The sequence below is a fragment of the Bufo bufo genome, chromosome 7 (genome assembly GCF_905171765.1).
Source record: "Bufo bufo chromosome 7, aBufBuf1.1, whole genome shotgun sequence".
NCBI lineage: Eukaryota > Metazoa > Chordata > Amphibia > Anura > Bufonidae > Bufo > Bufo bufo.
In genome coordinates this window covers 197062243-197084152 of record NC_053395.1, presented here as the reverse complement: position 1 = coordinate 197084152, position 21910 = coordinate 197062243, and the positions used below count along the sequence as shown (strand labels likewise).

The 21910-nt window shown below is 40.4% G+C and overlaps 1 protein-coding gene across 1 annotated transcript in view; it reads left to right on the top strand.

Moving 5' to 3' along the window:
• The window catches only part of SLC4A10 (solute carrier family 4 member 10), a 110473-nt gene extending 88563 nt beyond the window's left edge, over positions 1–21910 (top strand). Inside the window, exons 19-21 of the mRNA XM_040441519.1 lie at positions 481–597; positions 5102–5181; positions 21105–21910. Coding sequence (XP_040297453.1) covers positions 481–597; positions 5102–5181; positions 21105–21910 — 1003 coding nt within the window. The remainder of the gene's footprint in view (positions 1–480; positions 598–5101; positions 5182–21104) is intronic.

The window sequence follows — 21910 nt, the reverse complement described above, 5'->3', positions numbered from 1 at the left end:
CTGTCCTCATCATAGAAAGTGGTTTACAACTTCGATCATCTAATCCTGACTGTTATTTTATATGTAACAACTTGTTTTATCTCTTAGCTATTTTTCTTAAATCTTCATCTTCTCTTAACTTGGGATGACATTTTGGGACTTTAAGTTTCCATTGAGTTACAATGTTTTTAACATACAATGCTGATCCTGGAACCAATTAATACTGTAACTTGAGGGACCACTGTATTGGCAGGGACCAAAAAACGAACCCCCCTCCCTTTTTTTTTCGAGGTCCCCCTAGACATAATACCATAAGTGGATGTGTCAGACTGGTTATACACTGCAGTCCTGTTGCCACACCGTGTCGGTAGTATTCACCACATTTTGAATGTAAAATTTTCAGTATTTTTCAATTTGCAAATATTTTTCACTTGGGAGAGAGCTCTGTGACCAGAGATTGCCTTTATTCATTGTGTGCATTATTGTGTCCATTCTGTCTAGAGAGGACCCATCAGTAATAAACATTTCTGATGAAATGGCAAAAACCTCTGTGTGGAAGACTCTGCTAATAACCTCAGAAAATGCAAAGACTAAGGAATCCAGCTTTTCTTCTAAAAGGTTTTAATTTTTTTTCTTAGTACATTCATTCCTCATTTTGCATAGTTCTAGTAGTGGAACATTTTTCTGTAATATATGCAGAGAATACTTTTTTTTTTTATTCAGCCATACTACACATTTAGATATCTTTAAGCGGTTTCCATGTGATGTATTTTGTGGTATATCCACAGGATATGCCACAAATGCCTGAAATGTGGTGGGTCGCTCCTTTAGGACTGCCACCCCAAGGATGACAAGGCTCTTCTGACTCCCATTTGCTGATGCCAGAAGCCACTGGTTGCCTTGACTTCAGTGGAGAGGTCAGTGATAAGGCCATGCATAAAGAGCCAACAAGCAGCGCTGCTTCCATCATTGCTGTAGACTTCAATGGAGCATAGCCACCCCTCGGCGGAAGCCCAAAGCACCAGGTGACTGAATTATGCTGGCAAAAAGGGGCCAGGATATGCCTGTTCTCCCACTAATTGGAGGTGTGACTCATACCTATCAGGCATTTATGGGGTTGCCAGTGGATATGCCACACGTGGATTGGATGGGAACCATTTTAAGCTTAAAGGGAACTGGTCACATTGAACATCATGTCTGATCTATGGGCAGTGTGTTGTAGAGCAGAAGGAGCTGAGCAGATTGATATATAGTTTGGTGGGAAACATATGTTATTCATTTACACTGACCAGCCAAAGGGTAACAATGTTTTGAACGTTTGGCTTTCAGGCTCCATATCTCACCATCCACTACAGCTTCGAATGTGAGACTTTCATCATTTTATAGACAATCATTTTGGCTATCTTACACATAAATTGGACTTGCAACTTAAGCAGATTATTGTCATGTAACTGCTTTAACATAGCAACATAGTATATAAGGCCAAAATAAGACATTTGTCCATCCAGTTCGGCCTGTTATCCTGCAAGTTGATCCAGAGGAGGGAAAAAAACAAACCCTGTGAGGTAGAAGCCAATTTTCCCCACTTAAGGGGAAAAAATTCCTTCCCGACTCCAATCAGGCAATCAGAATAACTCCCTGGATCACCGACCCCTCTCTAGTAGCTATAGCCTGTAATATTATTACACTCCAGAAATACATCCAGGCCCCTCTTGAATTCCTTTATTGTATTCACCATCACCACCTCCTCAGGCAGAGAGTTCCATAGTCTCACTGCTCTTACCGTAAAGAATCCTCTTCTATGTTTGTGTACAAACCTTCTTTCCTCCAAACGCAGAGGATGTCCCCTCGTCACAGTCACAGTCCTGGGGATAAATAGATGATGGGATAGATCTCTGTACTGTCCCCTGATATATTTATACATAGTTATTAGATCTCCCCTCAGTCGTCTTTTTTCTAAATTGAATAACCCTAATTTTGATAATCTTTCAGGGTACTGTAGTTGCCCCATTCCAGTTATTACTTTAGTTGCCCTCCTCTGGACCCTCTCCAGCTCTGCTGTCTGCCTTGTTCACTGGAGCCCAGAACTGTACACAGTACTCCATGTGTGGTCTGACTAATGATTTTTAAAGTAGTAGGAATATGTTCTCATCACAGGCATCTATGCCCCTTTTGATGCAACTCATTATCTTATTGGACTTGGCAGCAGCTGCCTGACACTGGTTTTTACAGGCTACTTTCACACTGGCGTTTTGGCTTTCCGTTTGTGAGATCCGTTCAGGGCTCTCACAAGCGGTCCAAAACGGATCAGTTTTGCCCTAATGCATTCTGAATGGAAAAGGATCTGCTCAGAATCCATCAGTTTAGCTCCGTTCCGTCTCCATTCCGCTTTGGAGGCGGACACCAAAACGCTGCTTGCAGCATTTTAGTGTACGTCGGACGAAACTGAGCCAAACGGATCCGTTCTGACACACAAAGTAAGTCAATGGGGACGGATCCATTTTCTATGACATAATAGAAAACGGATCTGTCCTCCATTGACTATAAATAGTGTTCAAGATTGATCCGTCCCTGGCTATGTTAAAGATAATACAAACTGATCCGTTCTGAACGGATGCAGACGGTTGTATTATCTGAACGGATCCATCTGTGCAGATTCATGACGGATCCGCACCAAAACTCGAGTGTGAAAGTAGCCTTAGTTTGCTGTTCACTAAAATTCCTAGATCCTTTTCCATGTCAGTGTTACCGAGTGTTTTATCATTTAGTATGTACGGGTGACTTGCATTATTCCTTCCCAGGTGCATAACCTTACATTTGTCAGTGTTAAACCTCATCCGCCACTTCTCTGCCCAAGCCTCCAATCTATCCAGATCCCTCTGTAGTAATATACTGTACTCTTCAGTGCAAATTACTTTACACTGTTCAGTGTCATCTGCAAAAATTGATATTTTACTGTGCAAGCCTTCTACAAACTCATTAATACATATATTGAAGAGAATAGGGCCCAGTATTGACCCCTGAGGTACTCCACTAGTGACAGTGACCCAATCTGAGTATGTACTGTTAATAACCACCCTCTGTTTTCTATCACTGAGCCAGTTACTTATCCACTTACAGACGTTTTCTCCGAGTCCGAGCATTCTCATTTTATATACTAACCTTTTATGTGGTACAGTGTCAAATGCTTTGGCGAAGTCCAGATACACGACATCCATTGATTTGCTGCTGTCAAGTTTTGTTCCTAAAATTCTAAATTTAATCTTTATTATTTTGTAAATCCGCCTTTACTTTCAACACTCTCTGAATCCTTTTGGGCATGCTCTCGATCAGATTCAAGCATATCTTGACCGAAATCTGTTCCCAGGTCTCTTCTACACGTTCCCAATGTTGGTGCATACTGGTCGACTCACTTGGATAGGAAAATAGCTTTTTCTTCAACTCTATCCACAAGTGTTCGATTAGATTGAGGTCTGGGGACTGTGGTGGCCAATCCAGCACCTCTACTTCATTGTCATTGAACAATTTCTTCGCCAATCTTGACGTAACGCTTTGGGTCGTTGTCCTGCTGGAACACTGTCGTCCTTTTCATACCAATAGTACTCGAGTGTACAAAGTAACTCGTCTTGTAGAATACTCACATATTACTCAGCATTGAGACCACCATCGATCCTGGTCAAGTATCCAATCCCTTTGGCTGTGAAACAACCCCATATCATCAGGCTTCTTTCACCTAACTTGACAGTTCCCTTGATTTCTCGATCCGTTAGCCCCCTTTTCCCTTGTTTCTTCTAGACCCGTTTGCACCCATCAGAGCCTAATCTATTTACTTTCGTGTCATAGCTCCAAATCACCTGTTTCCAATCTTCTACTGTCCACTGTTCATACCTTTTTGCAAACTAAAGCCAGCGCTATGACAATATTCTTCACCTTTTTTTTGGGCCACCATTTCAGACTTGTGTAATGCGCGTCACGCGGTGTCTACATGGACATCTGTGACCTAACTATTACAAAGCACACAAGCCACCCCCACTGCCATGTTTGTCGCGCCAGAACTGATGGACCTTGTGGTGAGCAATTTGTCGACTCCGATATTTTGCCCGGACGTCCACCTCTTGGCTCTGGAATGGATGAACGGACTTCATTTCGTATTCTTTCAACACTGATGGCGCTCACATGATGCAGTTTGCCAATTTTCTTGGTCGAGATACCGCTATAGATGAGCTGGATGATGCTATTTCACTTTTCTTGGGAAATCTTCTTCATGACTGCTCCTTGATTTGAACCAGTGACCTTTCGCTTGGGAATCAACCTAATAACACACTGAGCTATTAGGGAATGGGAAAACAGGTTGTAATTTGTAGTCTACAAGAAGAAAAAGAGTGTTCCACCACCCGGAGCAAAACAGTAACAATGCAGTCACATGACAAGAATCTGCAGAACTAATCATATGCTAAATAGTTGCAAGTCTAATTTATGTATCAGATAGCCAAGATGATTGTCTATAAAATGATGGTAGTCTCAAGTTCGAAGCTGTAGTGGATGGTGAGATATGGAGCCTGAAAGTCAAAAGTTCAGAACATTGTTACCCTTTTGCTCGTCACTGTATATCCCAGCTGATTCTGGGTCCAGGAGTCCAGTGGGCGGCGCTAATCTGTGATTGTCAGTTACTGAGTAGTTCTGCCCACTGGACTCCTAAGCTCAGAATGAGCAGGGCTCCAAATGAAAGAAAAATGACAAGTTTTACTGAATCTTTCCCCACAAGCCTATATATCAATTTGCTCTGCTCCTCATGCTCTATACCATGCTGCTGGCAGGTGAGACTGTATCTTCTTCATGACAGGTTCCCTTTTAGTTCGTCTTTTGGATCCAGTTTTATTTCTTATATTAGGGAGTTGCACAACTACGAATTCCCTAATATAATGTTACTATCAGAATTACTCCCTCTATAGGCAGGTAATAACCCTGCAGGGAGTTTCAAACCCCCTGCCGTTGAACTGCACAGGTTTGCACCGCCACAACAGCCGTCGTCTTTGCATGTAATTTACAAACACGCACTAGAGCATTTGCACTGACAGAATCATGAACATCTTCTCCAGTATCCAACGTATGACTTTTACAGCACGCAAGCGAGGAAAAGAAAAATCCCTCCAGAACTCCAATTCATAATCAAACCAGCCACTGCTTATAAAGGGAGTGATTGTGATAATAGTAGAATATACATTTATGAAATTCTCTCTTAAATTTATTAAATTGCCTCTGAACTGGAGCGTCTCTTTAAACGGAGACAGCTATTTTTAATGACATAACATGGTTTAGTCTAAATTTGCTGAGATTTGACCGGGTTCATTGTAATTCATTTAACCTAGTCATAATTTCATAAGCAGGCTGAGGGTAATATATCATGTGTCGTATGATTAGTTTCATCCCTATCATATGTACTAGATGATGGCTTCAGACGTTTGTCAGTGATTGTTCCTTTACTTTCATTACATTCATTTTTCTATTGGTTCTAGATTTGATGCCTATTTACCTTATTTTTCTATAAGTAGATCTTGGCCTATTCATGTCACGGTCAATCCTATATTCTTAAAGGGGTTGTCCATGACTATTCTCAGAATCAGCGGCACTCCAATCCATAGGCTGTGTCTGGTATTACAGCCTCATGTGAATAAGGCTCGGGCTTTACGACGACATTTGTCCGCAACATTTTGTCGCACCAATGGCGCGCGATAATTTTCATAATGATAGTCTATGGTGTCGCACTGCGACACGACAGTCGCAAAAAACTCATCCAAAATGGATTTTTCTGGGAATGTCGCAGCCGCAGCATGTCGCAGTGCGACACCATAGACTATCATTATAAAAATTGTCGTGCGACATCAATGTCGCGCGACACATGTTGCAGTGTAGTTGTGCCCTATGTGTCTCGCGATTTGTTGTCGCGCGACACATGTCGTTGTGTAGCCCTAGCCTAACTGCAATACCGGACACAGACCATGGACAAGAGCTGCTCCTTTTTTTGTATCTTGGACAACCCCTTTAAAAAAAGGTGTGGCCGTTTGTGTGTTGGATACTGGTGTACACAATATGAATGACGTAGTAGTTCAATTATAGTCTGTCTAAATATTGATCAATATATTGTAAAACAAGTATGAAATAAAGTAAATTTGCTATTTTTACTAAGCAACCTGTGATTATTGTATTAGAGAGTCCTCCAGCAACCTGTGATTATTGTATTAGAGAGTCCTCCAGCAACCTGTGATTATTGTATTAGAGAGTCCCCCAGCAACCTGTGATTATTGTATTAGAGAGTCCCCCAGCAACCTGTGATTATTGTATTAGAGAGTCCCCCAGCATTAGAGAGTCCCCCCATTCTAAGAGTGAGTCTAGCTGTCTAGACCGGGGGCCCAATTGACCAGTTAAAAGTGTCATTCCTCTGTTATCCTTACTAGAAGTTTATGAATGATTTGCCAACTGGGTGTTAACACTTTTTGGTGCATCCCCACACTGGACAAGGTCAGTATGTCTTTGATTAGACAGTGTCAGGCCTTACAGACTGGTGTCCGTCCAGACATGTCCTTTCTTGATGTGGTCGTGGTTATAAACTGCAGTCTCTCAGTAAGTGCAGTGTTGCCTACCATTGAAAAAAAAAGTCAGACAGGTTCAGGCTTTTTTGGCATGGATTCCTCGCCAAATTCCTCTGACAAAAATAAACAAACATTTAGTTAGCAATTTGCTCATAAACTTCTTGTAGGAATAATGGAGGAAAGGCACAGCATAGTCATAAGTAAAGATGCTCCAAAATTGTAATTTAATGAGGAATACAATTATTTTTAAAACAGAAAGTTGTCTCTAATTAGAAAACATAATGGCTTTTTTTTATTCCCAAAACTGCATCATTGCTAGGTAAAAAGACACATGATTTTATTTTTTCTTATCTCAGACAACCCCTTTAGTTGACATATGGCTCACCCCTTGTGAGGAGTCGTAAACATTAAAGGGCATCTGTCAGCAGTTTTGTACCTATGACACTGGCTGACCTGTTCCATGTGCACTTGGCAGCTGAAGACATCTGTGTTGGTCCCATGTTCATATGTGCTCGAATTGCTGAGAGAAATGATGTTATAATATATGCAAATGAGCCACTAGGAGCAACGGGGGCGTTACCATTACACCTAGAGGCATTGTTCTTTCTGCAACTGCTATGTCCTCTGCACTTTAATTGAAGTCAGGGCCAGGGGCCATCACATTTTTACTGTCTGGCCCTGTCAAGCAAAGTGCAGAGGGGGCAACAGTTGCAGAGAGAGCAGAGCCTCTAGGTGTAATGACACCGCCCCCGTTGCTCCTAGAGGCTAATTTTCATATGTTAAAACATCTTTTTCCTCAGCAATGCGGGCACATATGAACATGGGACCAACACAGATGTCTTCAGCTGCCAAGTGCACATGTAACAGGTCAGCCAGTGTCATAGGTACAAATCTGCTGACAGATGCCCTTTAAGATTTGATGCAATTTTTAGTATGGAAACATATCATTCCTTCCTTTATACGTCCCCTTCATATAGGACCCCTTTCTGGCTTTGGCTGCAGAAATCGCATCAAAAACTAAATGTGCAATTCCAGCCTTACTGCACTAAATTTTAGCGCAGAACGCCATTACCTATCCCTGTGATACATTACGTGGAAGAATCCCAGCATGTTACAGACACATCATTTATATGCAACACAGAGATCTAAAGTCTGTTAGCAAGTGACACTTCAGTGACCTGCTACTTATCTTTTTCTGCTGGCCAACATATTTCCTTGTGCCAGCTGATAGAACATTCACATCACCGTTTAGCTTTCCGTTCTGATGATCCATCAGAAGAAGAGAAAGGAGAAAAAAAAACAGGATCCTGTAAAATTCACATGACCTTATTTTGCGGAACGGGTGCGGACCCATTCATTTCAGTGGGGCCGCAAAAGATGCGGACAGCACACCATGTGCTGTCAGCATCCGTTGTTCTGTTCCGCGGGCCCGCAGAAAATATAGAGCATGTCCTATTAATAATGATAAACAAAGCAATGGCTGATCTTAGGGAGACCAGCTACAGAAAACACTGTGGAGCCTCATTTAAAAGTCTCAAGACAGCAATCCAAAGTGCAAAGCTCCCTGGGAAACAGTGATATGCGAAATAGTTGTGGAGCCCCAGTTATGGGTCTTCAACACAGTGAAAGCCAGATATCCCTCAAAGGAAGGAAAACCGAGCAAAGGGGTGTCCCCATTACAGAGATCACCAAATCCACCATGTTAAGTGGCCCCTATTAATAATTATAGGCTTTTCTTTAATGGGCCGCCTGTTCTGTGCAAAATACAGCGCGGTCGTGTGAATGCGCCCTTATGCGTAGGATTGCATAGGATCCATCTTTTTACAGAAGCCTGTAAAAAAACAGATCCTGTTGCATCAGATATCATCCATTAAAGCCATTTCCATCCAAAATCCGTTTTTTGAAACGGAAAAAAAGTCCAGCATGCAGTACAGTCCAGGATCCTGTTTTATTTAGTTTTTTTTCTCTTCTTCTGACGGATCATAAGAACAGAAAGCTAAACGGTGATATGAACTCAGCCTAAGGGAACCTTACAGTGAGTGTTTAGTTGGCCTACACTGCCCCAACAGGTGACATAAAGCATTGCACAGTTCCCATTGAAATCTGTGGGCTGTTGATGTAAGGCATGAATGCTCTGTGTCCTCCAGAAGAAGAATGACTACTTGTGGTTTCTCTCTCCGCCCTGAACTGAGGACTTCCTTCTGTGTCCACTCAGTGAGGTGTTTGGAAATGGGGTTTCTATCTGGACAACCCTGTTAACAAATGAGCTCGGATATATTGACAACAAGGCCGGTTTTTCTTTTAGGGTCCGTTCACACAGTGTATCCTTCAGCGGAATTCTCGCCGGCGGAGGCGTCCTTTTTGCCTCCCGTTCTTTAGAATGAGAGGCAGCGCTGAAGATCGTCAAGCAGAGGTTTACAGCTGCGGCTGTGCCGAGAACGGACATGTCCATTCTTGACTTAAACCGCCGCTACTAATGTGGGCACGGCGTTAAAACACAACACCGCTCCCAAATCTTTAGAGCTGCTTCCCAGTGAAATTAAGGGAAAGCATAAAGGACGTGGCCTCTGGAAGGATCTCGACAAACTTTCAGCGCAGCTGTCTGCTCCAAAATTCTGTACAAAAATATACTATGTGAACGGTCTCTTAGACATTTTTAATAAATGTGGCCCTTTATTTTGGACATGTAGAGCTCATCAAATACAAAAAAAAAATTAACCTAAACCCATCTCTACCAAATGTGCACAACAGATTCTTAAAGGTTAAAGGGATTGACAAAGATTACTGTTTTGTTTTTGTTTTTTGCCAGAAACAGTGCCACATCAGCTCAAAGATTGTGTCCGGTATTGCAGCTAAACTTCACTGTAGTGAAGGGAGCTGAGCTTCAATACCCCACACAACCTGTGAACAGGTGTGGTGGTATTTTTGTTAAAAGCAGCCATGTTTTTCTAATCCTGGACAACCCCTTCCTCCAACACGTTTGATAATTTCAGGGTACGTACTATAATACACAGGCAGAAGACCTTTATAGCACACGTTACCCAATAGACTCAGCATGATCTGAATTTCTGTGTCCATGCAGAACGACCTTATTTAATGTTTTGCATATTACATTTCCACCATAAGCTCCCCTTCATAATCACTGTAGAAGCTGATCCCTAAAGGTAAGATCTCTCTGCATCTACATGCCATCGCATTAACCCTTGTATGACCATGAGCTGTCTGCCTCCATACGCATTGATTGCTCTGCAATGGATTACCAGTGGGAACACAAAAAGGAAATCTGGCTACAGGTACAAAAATTAGGAACGCCAATTCAGTGACTTTGGGCTCAATTTTGTATAAAAACTCTTGCTTTATGATGTCGCTGGGTTTTGGAAAGATTCTGATTCAGAATCAGAAATAAATAAATAAAATTGGCTACTTAAAAAATAATTTTTCGCTCAATTCCAGTGACCGAAAGACTGAATTCATGAGACTGTATCACATTGTGTTTGGATTTGATTAAAATCTGCTTTCCTTTTTGTTGTCACCCAGAATTGCTTCTATATATATTGGTACTTGTCTGTAAATAGTAAGAAATCTGTGCGGTAATCGTACGGTTAGATATCCATAGTTATATAAATTATATAAATGTTTTAAAAAAATTGTGCCCAGCTCGAAAATAAAGTGACCTACACATGACACAGCTGATGATCAGAAGGGAGGTTATAACTCACAACTATAGTCTACCTTCACTACAATTTACATCTTGTACCTTTCTAACGGGCCAGAGAATAAACCTTTTTGTGGGAGCGCTGTGTGCATGAGGCTTTAAAGTGAATGTCCATCCTTTATGATCACTGTTTTTAAATCCAAACTCTGTGCCAATTCATTTCTTAAATATCGTTATAGCCATCAGCTCAGTTTGTCTGGTGCAGAGCTCCATAGACATAAATAATAACATCCTGGATGCCCGCAGTCACCACTAGAGGGAGCCTAGGAGGTTACTGCTTACTGTGTTATCATTCCATTCAGCAGCATGCAGGAAGCTCATAAAGGGGTTCCCCGGGAATGATTTAAAATGGCCGCCAGCAACCTCTCCTAGAATATAAGTAGGGCTGGGTGCCACCACTTGCAGAGGTGCCTGGGATGGTGAGGGAGCAGAGAATCATTACACTCTGCACTGCCTTATGATAAATCGTAATGATGCGATCCTGCCTATGATATGCCATCATGGCTGAGCAGCCTGACAGGAAAACTTACCAATATGTAGAATATGCAAGCGCCAGAGAGTAGTGTGAGGCTATTGCAGCCATTACAGGTTTGCTAAACCTGCTGCGTGAAAGTGGCCGTAAGGGAAGTATACCTTCAAAGGGACTATGTGACACCTTAAATGCTCCAGGTTACGCCAATCCACGAAAATCTATTCTTCTACCAATCTCATAATCTTAATCATAGGGTAACATGGTGACAGCATCTCATTGAGGTCTATAGCCTAAGCCAGTAGTCTCAAAACTACCACTATGCTCTGATACCCAACTTCAGTCAGGAGCATGGTGGGATTCGTACTTCAGTCCTGGCCTAAGCTATAGACTAATATGTTATCTATAGACTAATCTATTATCTAATCTGTTATCAATGTGGACATTAGATTGGAAAAGTCAAAGCAACAGTGGGGGGAACTAGATCTATGGCAGTAACTATGCTGCCACCTAGGATACCAGAACTTTGCTGTAGCCTTAACCTAACATCAGCAATATCTTCATTGTCTTGTTCTATGGAAATCATTGGAATGCTTAAACCAATCTAAATGCTAATAATACGCATGCGAAAATCCTATGGCTGTCAACCAGCTTGGCTTCTGTAAATGGGAATATCTGCTTGTCTGCATGCCACAGCTGCCTTACCAATGCCTAATTCTTCGGCAAATTGCTTACTCTACTTTCCTCCCAGCATTCGTGCTGATTGTTTGCAGATTGTCTTGCATGGCATGGCTAATATGTTGCTGTAATATTGAATCAATGCCTATCATGATCAAAACTGTTAAAATGTCCTGTCATTGATGCCGTAGAGGAAGCCATTTTGTGTCCTGCATCGATATGGAAACAAAGACTAGAGGCAAGTGATATCACCTATAAAGAATGATCAGGGTGCCCTATGTCTAAGTACAAGTTATTAGTCGAGGCCTTGGTCAATGCTTCTGTTGAAGTCCTCATTTGATGTCATCAGCCCTTTAGTGCATTGGGGTTGCAGCCCACAAAATGGCCTCCTCTGAGTTGTTATTTAAAGGGATAGCTTAATGCTTGACTAATTTTCTGACTTTTTTTTTTGTTTGTTTCCAGCTCTGAAAGCAAGACAGAGAAGAAAGCTGCCTCAGGGAAAGGTGTTGACAGGGAGACATGTCTCTGACTTGCTCTTCAGTCTATTTTTACAAGCAAATTTAAAGAATATACTTGCCGCTCTATGTGGGTTATTTACACTGTAAATCATCACATCCATTAGCAGTGCAATATATAGCAGTGCAATATTTTTTTAAGAAATGTATTAGCTCACTTGCTGTCAGAGAACTCGGCAATGAAGCCTTCCTGACAGAGGGGGATCTCATTACTGTAACTTTCTTCGAAGAAAATGCTGTATGGATTTCATGGTTCTCATTTCACTTAGGCTTGTTCTTATTTTTACATTGTTGTTATCTCATCCATATCAAAGTCAAGTTTCTAGGTGACACCTAAACACAGTGTAGGCGGCCATTTTGTGGAACTGAGTTTGACCAAGCTGGGACCACCAATCAGAGCACTTTTTAGCAGTGATATCACCAAGGAACGAGACGAGTGTCTTAGAGTTGTCACGTGTTCCTCAAACGCTTTATCGTGGATATTACGTTCAATAAAATGTCTGCCTCAACTGTGTGTAGGTAAGTTACTAGGTATTCTGGAAAGGGTTCAACGAGAGCAGGTCTAACTGGTATTCTACACGATTCCATCCCATTTGTATGTGGCTAGAGATCAGAACAAAGATGGACGCTGAAATGTAAGTCATTGCTGCAGGTTGATTTAAAGGAGGTTCTCCAATTGCAACCATATCGTCATTTTAGTGCTGAGTGTTGGTATAGGTCGACCACCAGCATCATTCATGATTACACAGTAGACCAAGAACACGTCCCATTGCAGCGAAGAAAAAAAATAATATAAGAGGTAAAAATCTTTTATAAAATCAAACTGGAAACTTTTTTTAACTTCCTCTACAATTAAATGTAAGGTAAGTAGCGGCTTTCAGCTTTGTTTCCGGTCAAAGCAGCAGGACGCCCCACAAGCAGCTGCTGGATGGGAGTTCTCCAGAGTTCAGATATTATATATGAATTACTTTTTTAACCTTTCACTGCAGAGAAAGTTAAAGAAGTTTCCATGTATTCTTGTTAAAAGGGTTCCCCAACAATAAGCTAATCACAGGGTAGCAAGTCTTCAATTTTCTTGCAGTGCCACCACAGAAAAAATGAGACAGGAAACATTTCCCATTAATGCCCGTAAGTTGTCCAGGTCCTCAAGATGCACTCCACTAGATGAAGATCTTGAAGGGGAAATTCTCTTCTATTGGCTCCCTAATAGAGTATTTTAAAATGGGGTTTCTAAAGCACACAACATGACTTGGTGCCCATCGAGGTTAATGGAAATCTGCTGCCAGATCCTCCTAGCTGTAATACTGTATGTCCAATAGATAGGGGTTGTTAAATACGAATTTGAGAACCTCCTTTAATTTTCTATTTTAGAAAAATATTGAATATTCTCACAAAGACAATGGTAGGTCTCTCTGTCATTAATGCACATCCTAACTCATCCTTCTCCATTAGACTCATTGACTTCACTCACAGAGTATATATTAAAGGGGAACTATCGCAATCTATTTGTTATACTAGTGAAAAGTACTTACACGCTACAGTTTAATTTATGTTTTATTTATTTAGAAATCAATGTATAGTTTTGATTGTATTTTATGTTATTGTTCCGTATATACCGAGGAATCTTTTGGCTGCCATATGCCTGATATATTTCATGTGTTAAATATATTCCTGACATATGGGTGGCCTACTGTTGTCAGGTTTATTAGTGGACTGCTTAGTGAAATTCCTTGCTGTAAAAAGCACATTTCAGACATAAATCAGAGCTTTGTTCTGAATTCCCAGAGTCTTGTTCCTAAGCACCTCTTTATGTTTGTTTTTTATTGAAAATTGTAACCGTAATACACTGAAAAATGACACATAATGGTGCAAAGTATGCAGTACCTATGCAATTTGCCCCTATGTCACTGAGTATATCCCACTGGTCGGAGCATTTTCGCATCCTGTGCTGAGAAGTATAGAGTTTCCTTTGATACTTACACTGTTTGGGTGCGGTGGATGCTAAAAAGTAGTCTCCAAAAAAAAAAGTACAATAATAGGCACCAAGTCTGGTTATTGATGAGCTCTACCCTATTGCACACGGATTATAAATTATTATAAATGACATCATCTCTCGCCTTCAAAAGGTCTATGGTTGTTATAGTCCTATTTCTGTAGAAGTTCAATACTATCTAGGAGCGAGACCGAAAAGTAATATGTTCTTGTTTACCTCTTCAGATGAAAGAATGGCATAGTATAAATGATTCTGATCTATACCTATCTTTTTATTTTGTATCACTCAGCCTGTAATTTCCCTTTTCTCCGTCTCCATACATGTTTAAAAACTGAGTCATTTAATATAAAGCAGTAGATAGATAACTGGGAGGAGGGGAGAGGAGGGATATGCAGCTGCAGCTACCGACATCAGAAAGCAGAAGAAAGAAAGAAAAAGACTCACAATATGTGGATTAGACACACCTCTGGCTGCACTACATCTAATGTACATGTACAGCTGACGAAGAAAGCATTAGAGGTTTTGTTACTTGCATAGGTAAGTAAGCATTAAACAGGAAGTAGTAGTAATCATGAACTATAGTAATTTATCACTTGTTAATAATTTTACTATCTGCACTATCTGGCATATGACTCTAAAGTTAGACTTAAGCTGGCCTTACACGTTCAATTAATGTAGGCCAAATCCACTGAATTTGTGTGACCTGATGGCTATCTCGTGTGTGTGGATTTGAGAAACAAAGGATCAGGATGTTAGATTTCAACATGTCTGATCCTAATTGATAGGTTAAAAAAAATAGTAGACAGTGCTCCTAGGCAAATTATGGGTTATGGTGAATTCACCAGTTGTATAATGGGTTGTCTATTCCCAGACGCCCACTAATACACCTAAAGGCCAAGAGATCCTTCAGAAATAAACACTCAGGGGTCCCTGTTTAATGAACATCCTAGGCAGGAGGGCACTAAACCATCAAAACCTTCAGAACATGAAGAGTTGGTGCCAATGTAGAACACGATATGGATGGAAACATACCGTACATCCAGGGTTCAAGAGTTGCCCAATAAAACACGGAAACTCTGTAGTAGGCATAAAGGTAAACTCACTTTCTCATAGCGGTTAGTAGCAAATCAACCACTTACCCCCTTCCAATAGACATGTAGGATTGGTAGGCATACAATGAATGGTGTCCGTCTCTGGATAATGGATTTTTCCAACCCTGTTCTCAAGGAAGGTGAGCTACAGCCAGAGGAGTGTGCCCATGCAGGATGGAAAGGAGTGGAAATTTTTGGAAGCCATAGTTATTGGATGTACAGCATCTAAATATACAGGGTGGGCCATTTATATGGATACACCTTAATAAAATGGGAATGGTTGGTGATATAAACTTCCTGTTTGTGGCACATTAGTATATGTGAGGGGGGAAACTTTTCAAGATGGGTGGTGACCATGGCGGCCATTTTGAAGTCGGACATTTTGAATCCAACTTTTGTTTTTTCAATAGGAAGAGGGTCATTTGACACATCAAACTTATTGGGAATTTCGCAAGAAAAACAATGGTGTGCTTGGTTTTAACGTAACTTTATTCTTTCATGAGTTATTTACAAGTTTCTGACCACTTATAAAATGTGTTCAATGTGCTGCCCATTGTGTTGGATTGTCAATGCATCCCTCTTCTCCCACTCTTCACACACGGATAGCAACACCGCAGGAGAAATGCTAGCATAGGCTTCCAGTATCCGTAGTTTCAGGTGCTGCACATCTCGTATCTTCACAGCATAGACGATTGCCTTCAGATGATACGAGATGTGCAGCACCTGAAACTACGGATACTGGAAGCCTGTGCTAGCATTTCTCCTGCGGTGTTGCTATCAGTGTGTGAAGAGTGGGAGAAAAGGGTTGCATTGACAATCCAACACAATGGCCAGCACATTTAACACATTTTGTAAGTGGTCAGAAACTTGTAAATAACTCATGAAAGAATAAAGTTACGTTAAAACCAAGCACACCATTGTTTTTCTTGTGAAATTCCCAATAAGTTTGATGTGTCAAATGACCCTCTTCCTATTGAAAAAACAAAAGTTGGATTCAAAATGTCTGACTTCAAAATGGCCGCCATGGTCACCACCCATCTTGAAAAGTTTCCCCCCTCACATATACTAATGTGCCACAAACAGGAAGTTTATATCACCAACCATTCCCATTTTATTAAGGTGTATCCATATAAATGGCCCACCCTGTACATACAGAGTCGGTACTTTAGCTCTTGGAAAAACTGTGAAAACATGATATTAAGCGTTAAAGGGGTTTTCTCAGAAAAAACACAATGGTCTATTTTTCATTCCAAAGTCCAAGATCATCAGTGTCTGATCGGTGGGAGTCCAACACCCGGGATCCTAGCCAATCAGCTGTTCGAGAAGGCATCGGTGCTCGCAGTAGTGAAACAGCCTTCTTGCAGCTTAGCCTAGGCCAGTGATGTCACGTTCATCAGTCACGTGGCCTAGGTGCAGCTCAGCCCCATTGAAGTGAATGGGGCTGAGCTGCAATACCAAGCAAAGCCACTATACAATGTACGACGCTGTGCTTGGTGATCTGAGAGAAGTCTGTGGTGTTAATGTGAGCACTGGTGTCTTCGCAAACAGCCGAACAGGCTGTTTGTCCCTGAAGTCAAACCCCCAGCGATCAGAAAACCCCTTTAACCACCATAAGATATTCAGTATTTATGTGCTGTATGCATTTTTGAAGCTGGTGAATTATTTGCTGTTTTTTTCCCTTCTCTGTCCTCTTCAAGGGGCTTAGAGATGGAAAATTAAGCGTTCACAGGGAAAAACAATGTTGGAATTAAAACACATACTCATGACACCTGACTTTTTGGGGAATTTTTTAAATTTAGAGTATTCCATTTATGCTTTTAACATTTTTTTCTAGAAGATATAATGTATAATCTATTTAAATCTGTGTTTTGTAACTGTAGTTTAGGTTTGGCACTACAGTTTCACATATTCCAATGTAAAAGTCAAAACCATTTTAATGATTTAATAACCTATAATTTGTTAAGATTTATAATAAGAATAATATTATATTATGAACATAAATGATACACAATATTTCTGAAAATATATCACATTTTCATAATATAAGAACCAAATCTGTTTATAATGTAGTCTGTAAATAGATGTAGAGTAACTTAGAAATACACAAAGAGCCAAATTATGTTAACAGATTTTAGCTGCAAATTGTCAGTAAATGTATAAATAGTCAGTAAGATCAACATTTTTTTAATTTACGGGTAAGGCAAAAACTGGATCTCAGATAAATATGCATGTATGACTTCACCTACGGTTTTAGGTCTACTTTCTTTAATTTTGTCTAATGGTTTTTTAGAATTTTGTCAGACTGTTCACTGTTAATATTTCAAAATGTAATAAAAAAGAGTTGCCAAATTTCAAATAAATGTAAAAAAAAAATAAAAATAAGAAAAAAAAAGTATTATTAAATATCTTAATAGCCAGTAATGGTGATACAAATAGTAGTAGTAAGTAATGGACCCATGCTACTTACCAGGTATATAATTATAGTGTTAATAAATCTTGAATGGGAAGACAATTGGGCCACGACTGTGACCGCTTCTTTTTTAATCATGTAGTAAATGATACTGTATTCCTGGTTAGAATTCATCTTTATAATCAATAAGTTCAAGATAATTCTTCAAATTTGAAAACCATTATAATTTACAGGAAAGAATCTCAGATGCTGTGACATTAACTTGCTCGTCTTGCAATAGCATTAGGCATTCAAACAGTATGCAGACATTTCCAGTACAATACAATGGATTTACCAGGATGGGCTTCTTCTGGTTGAGAACTACATGATGCACAAGTGTCATTGACATGTGGCGGCTCTTCAGCTATGATCATTTTTAGGGATTTCTGTAAAAGAAATGTGGGGTCGTTCTCCAGTATTGAGGTTCTCTAATCAGTGAGTCCATCTCCTGGCATGCAAGCAAACAGTTGGTTTTACCAGTGGAAGCTATGACCATCTGTCTTATGATGACCTCTCAGCTGAATGGCTGTCATTGACATCCAGAATGGGGAATGCTCTGGCTCATAGAGGGGGATCACAATTGGGAACCTTTCTCTACAATATCATGAGACATTTCTTTTAACATGAAAAATCCTTATTAAAAAAAATCAGCCTTTGGGCAATAACTGAGAATTCTACATATCCTACAAAGTTTTAATTATGTGAATTCCTCTACAAGTCCAAAGCTGAAGCCATGTTGGCCATGAACACCAAGCGACACTAATATGCATTTCTTGAAGAGCAGTATAGGGAATACTTCTGCCAGCTACACTACATAGCAAAAGCATTACAGGAACCCTCCAGTTGTACTTATTCAGTATGAAGTCCTTAAAGGGGTTTTCTGACTTTTTTATACTGATGAACTACCCTCGGGATAGGTCATTAGTGAGTGATGAGCGTTGGTCTGACACCCGGGAACCCCACCAATCTGCTGTTTGAGGAAACCGCTGCATTCTCACAGCTTACCAAACACAGCGCCATACATTGTATAGTGGCTGCACTTGGTATCGCAGCTCAGCTCCATTCTGCGCCTAGGCCACATGACTAATGAACATGACATCACTGGCCTATGGTAATCTGCAAGATGAACATGACACTCACAGGAACGCCATAGCCTTCTCAAACAGCTGATTGGTGGGGGTCCTCCACTGATCAGATAGTGATGACAGTTCAAGAGGATAGGTCATCAGTATCAAAAATTTGGAAAATCCCTTTAGTATTTCATGATTACAAAAGGTCTCTGTGCTTCTGTGGGCACCAGATTGTGTTAGTCACAGGAGAAGGGCAAGTTTCCACTCCAAGTGCCCAAGATGTGAACATGGCCAGTAGCAAATCACAATGACTTTTTGGATTTGGTGGGTGATGGGACCAAGTTTTGTAGGTAACTCTTTGTCTTTGTGATTGAGATCACTTATTTAAGATTAAATAGTTTTTAAATGAAAAGATTATTATACATTTGGTTGACAGTTTTCAAATTTTTTGTTCCAACCCATAACCACTTTTGGTAAATTGGAGATAATGTCTAATGATGATTGATTTCTAATGATTGTTGTATGTATTTGTTTGGCCACAAGAAAATAAAGTGCATTTATCTATGGACAAATCCAGCAAAATTGACTTTTTAGTCTAACCTCATTTTTTGTGTGACTTAAAATATAAATGAGATAAGCATATTTTACCAGTCTATTGCATATTTCTCCAGTGACCACTGGGTTTATTTGTTGTTAAGATAATTTATGTAAGATTTTAGATGTGACTTTATTTATAAATTGTTAATGAACACTTAAAGGAACCAGTAATATCCTGGCCCTCCAACATGACCCACTTGATACCAAATATTCTTCCCTTGAAGGTCTCACGCATTTCCTCATTGTAAGGACATGGGCTTAGAGGGCCTTCCACAAAAAGACCTTTATAACATTGTTTATGTCTCATGAAAGTCACATAGGTGGTGGCCTAAGAGTTCACTCATAGGCTTTTATAATTCCTATACATTGAATGCACCCACTAGTCCAACTCTTAAAGGGGTTGTACAGAATTGAAAAAAAAAATACTTTCTTCTGTAAACAGCACTATACCTGTTCACAGGTTGTGTCAGGTAACACAGATCAGCTCCAAGTTGACCCGTGGACACGTTTGGTACTGTTTCTGCAAGAAAGCAGCCATGTTTTCTTATCCTGGACAACCTTCTTAACTTGTCTGATCTGACTTTTCTAAAACATTTTCAAGGAAAACCACTGGGAAAAAAACCTGGTCATGTTGAAGGGTCAGAGTAGCCTTTCTCCATATTGATAGCCTGTTTGACTGGGAAGGGCAATACACATGTAAATGTCATTGCATTTTTCCATTGACTGTTTCTTTTCTTCCTAGAACAATGTCAGCTTTAAGCACATTTTCACCATTTGTTTCAGCCGTGTAAAATTGCATCGAATGAGAAGCTGATTGCAAATTGTTAGATTTACTTTTTAATTTTCAATTATTTTGTCAAAATCACCCAGATTTGGATGTAATTTAATACAGATGTTTATGTGTTGTGTGCTTTTTTTGCATAGACATTTCTGTCATGTGACAATAAATATTTAGTAGAACGATCTGCGCTGTGTCGTGACCTGTTTGAATTCAACATCTGCTTCGACGCCAAGCTCTAGGTCAACACAAAAAGAACAGAAAAGACCAACAAATTTCACTTTGAACTCATTGCGGACACATTTTTTGGTTTGTATTTGACAATCAGTAGAAGAATAAAACGTCTATAATCAATCATATGTTCCCGTCATCATGAAGTGCAGAGCAATCTGTGGGCAGCATGTTATGGAGCAGGAGAAGATGAGCAGATTGATATATAGTTCTGTGGGAAAAGATTTAGTACAACTTATACAGTATTTTATTCATTTAAGTTCATTTTCATTCTAAACTTTGAAGTCAAGGAGGTGGCTGTCTCTGGTCAACAGTAGGACTACCTCCTTGACGTTAAAACTCAGAATGAACTTGAATTTAAATGAATAAATTTAGTTTTTCTTAAAGGGCCTCTGTCAGCAGATTTGTACCTATGACACTGGCTGACCTGTTACATGTGCACTTGGCAGCTGAAGACATCTGTGTTGGTCCCATGTTCATATGTGTCCGCATTGCTGAGAAATTTGATATTTTAATACATGCAAATTAGCTTCTAGGAGCAATGAGGGCGTTGTTATTACAACCAACAAAGACTCTCACCCAACAAAGAAATTAGAAAATTCTTAATTTGGAGGAATTTGGCAATAGCGTTAAGGAGAATCTGAATATAGATTTATTCCGCTCCATAGAATCCACGGAAGCAAAGCTAACAGCTTTTAATGATTGTATAGAGGCCACACTAAACACCTTAGCACCTATGAAACATAAACAGCAACCTCGTCCCCCTAATAAAAACCCGCCTTGGTTCACTGCTGAATTAAGAGAGGATAAAAAGACTACCAGAGCCCTTGAAAAGGCCTGGAGAAAAAATCCCATAGAAGACACCAAAATTAAATGCAAAATAAGTATGAGAAAGTATAGAGATTAATATTAAAAAATATCAAAAGAACATACTATTCAAATAAAATAGGCAATGCGGCTAACAACACCAGAGAATTTTTCAAAGTGGCTAAAGAACTAGCCAATTCTAGATGTAAGATTGCAACGACGGAGCACTCTCAAGCACTGTGCCAGCAAATGGCCGACTACTTTGCTGAAAAAATCCAGAAACTTAGGGACAATATCCCTATGTTTCATAGGACGGACGAGACACTTTCTTCTTCACTCTCAACCTTACCCTATTCCCTCACAGAATTTCAGCCCATCTCTGAGGAGAGAACGATTGAAATCATTGGAGCTCTTAGATCCTCCTCCTCGCCTCTAGACCCATGCCCGGCTGCCGTGGTGAAGTCCGCCGCGGTTGCAATGGCACCATACATTCGAGACATTATAAATAGTTCAGTTTCCAGCGGTCAGGTGCCGGCTATTCTGAAGCAGGCAGTGGTAACACCCCTGCCTAAGAAACCGGCGCTACCTGTGACCGATCTGAGTAACCTTAGACCAATTTCGGGACTGCCGTTCGCTGCAAAGATAGGCGAGAGGGAGGTTGTTGCACAACTACAGGGATATCTGGAGGCCAATCACATTCTTGACAACTTCCAGTCGGAATTCCGACCCGGAAGGGGTACTGAGACCGCTCTGGTCAATGTCCAGGACGATCTACTGATGGCATTAGACCAGAACGACTCTATGGTCCTAGTCCTTCTGGACCTATCATCCGCTTTTGACACTATTGACCATCAAGTGTTACTGAACCGGTTGAAAGTGGTAGCCGGATTAAATGGAAAGGCCTTGGCATGGATAGTCTCATTTCTCAGGACAGGGTACAACGAGTGA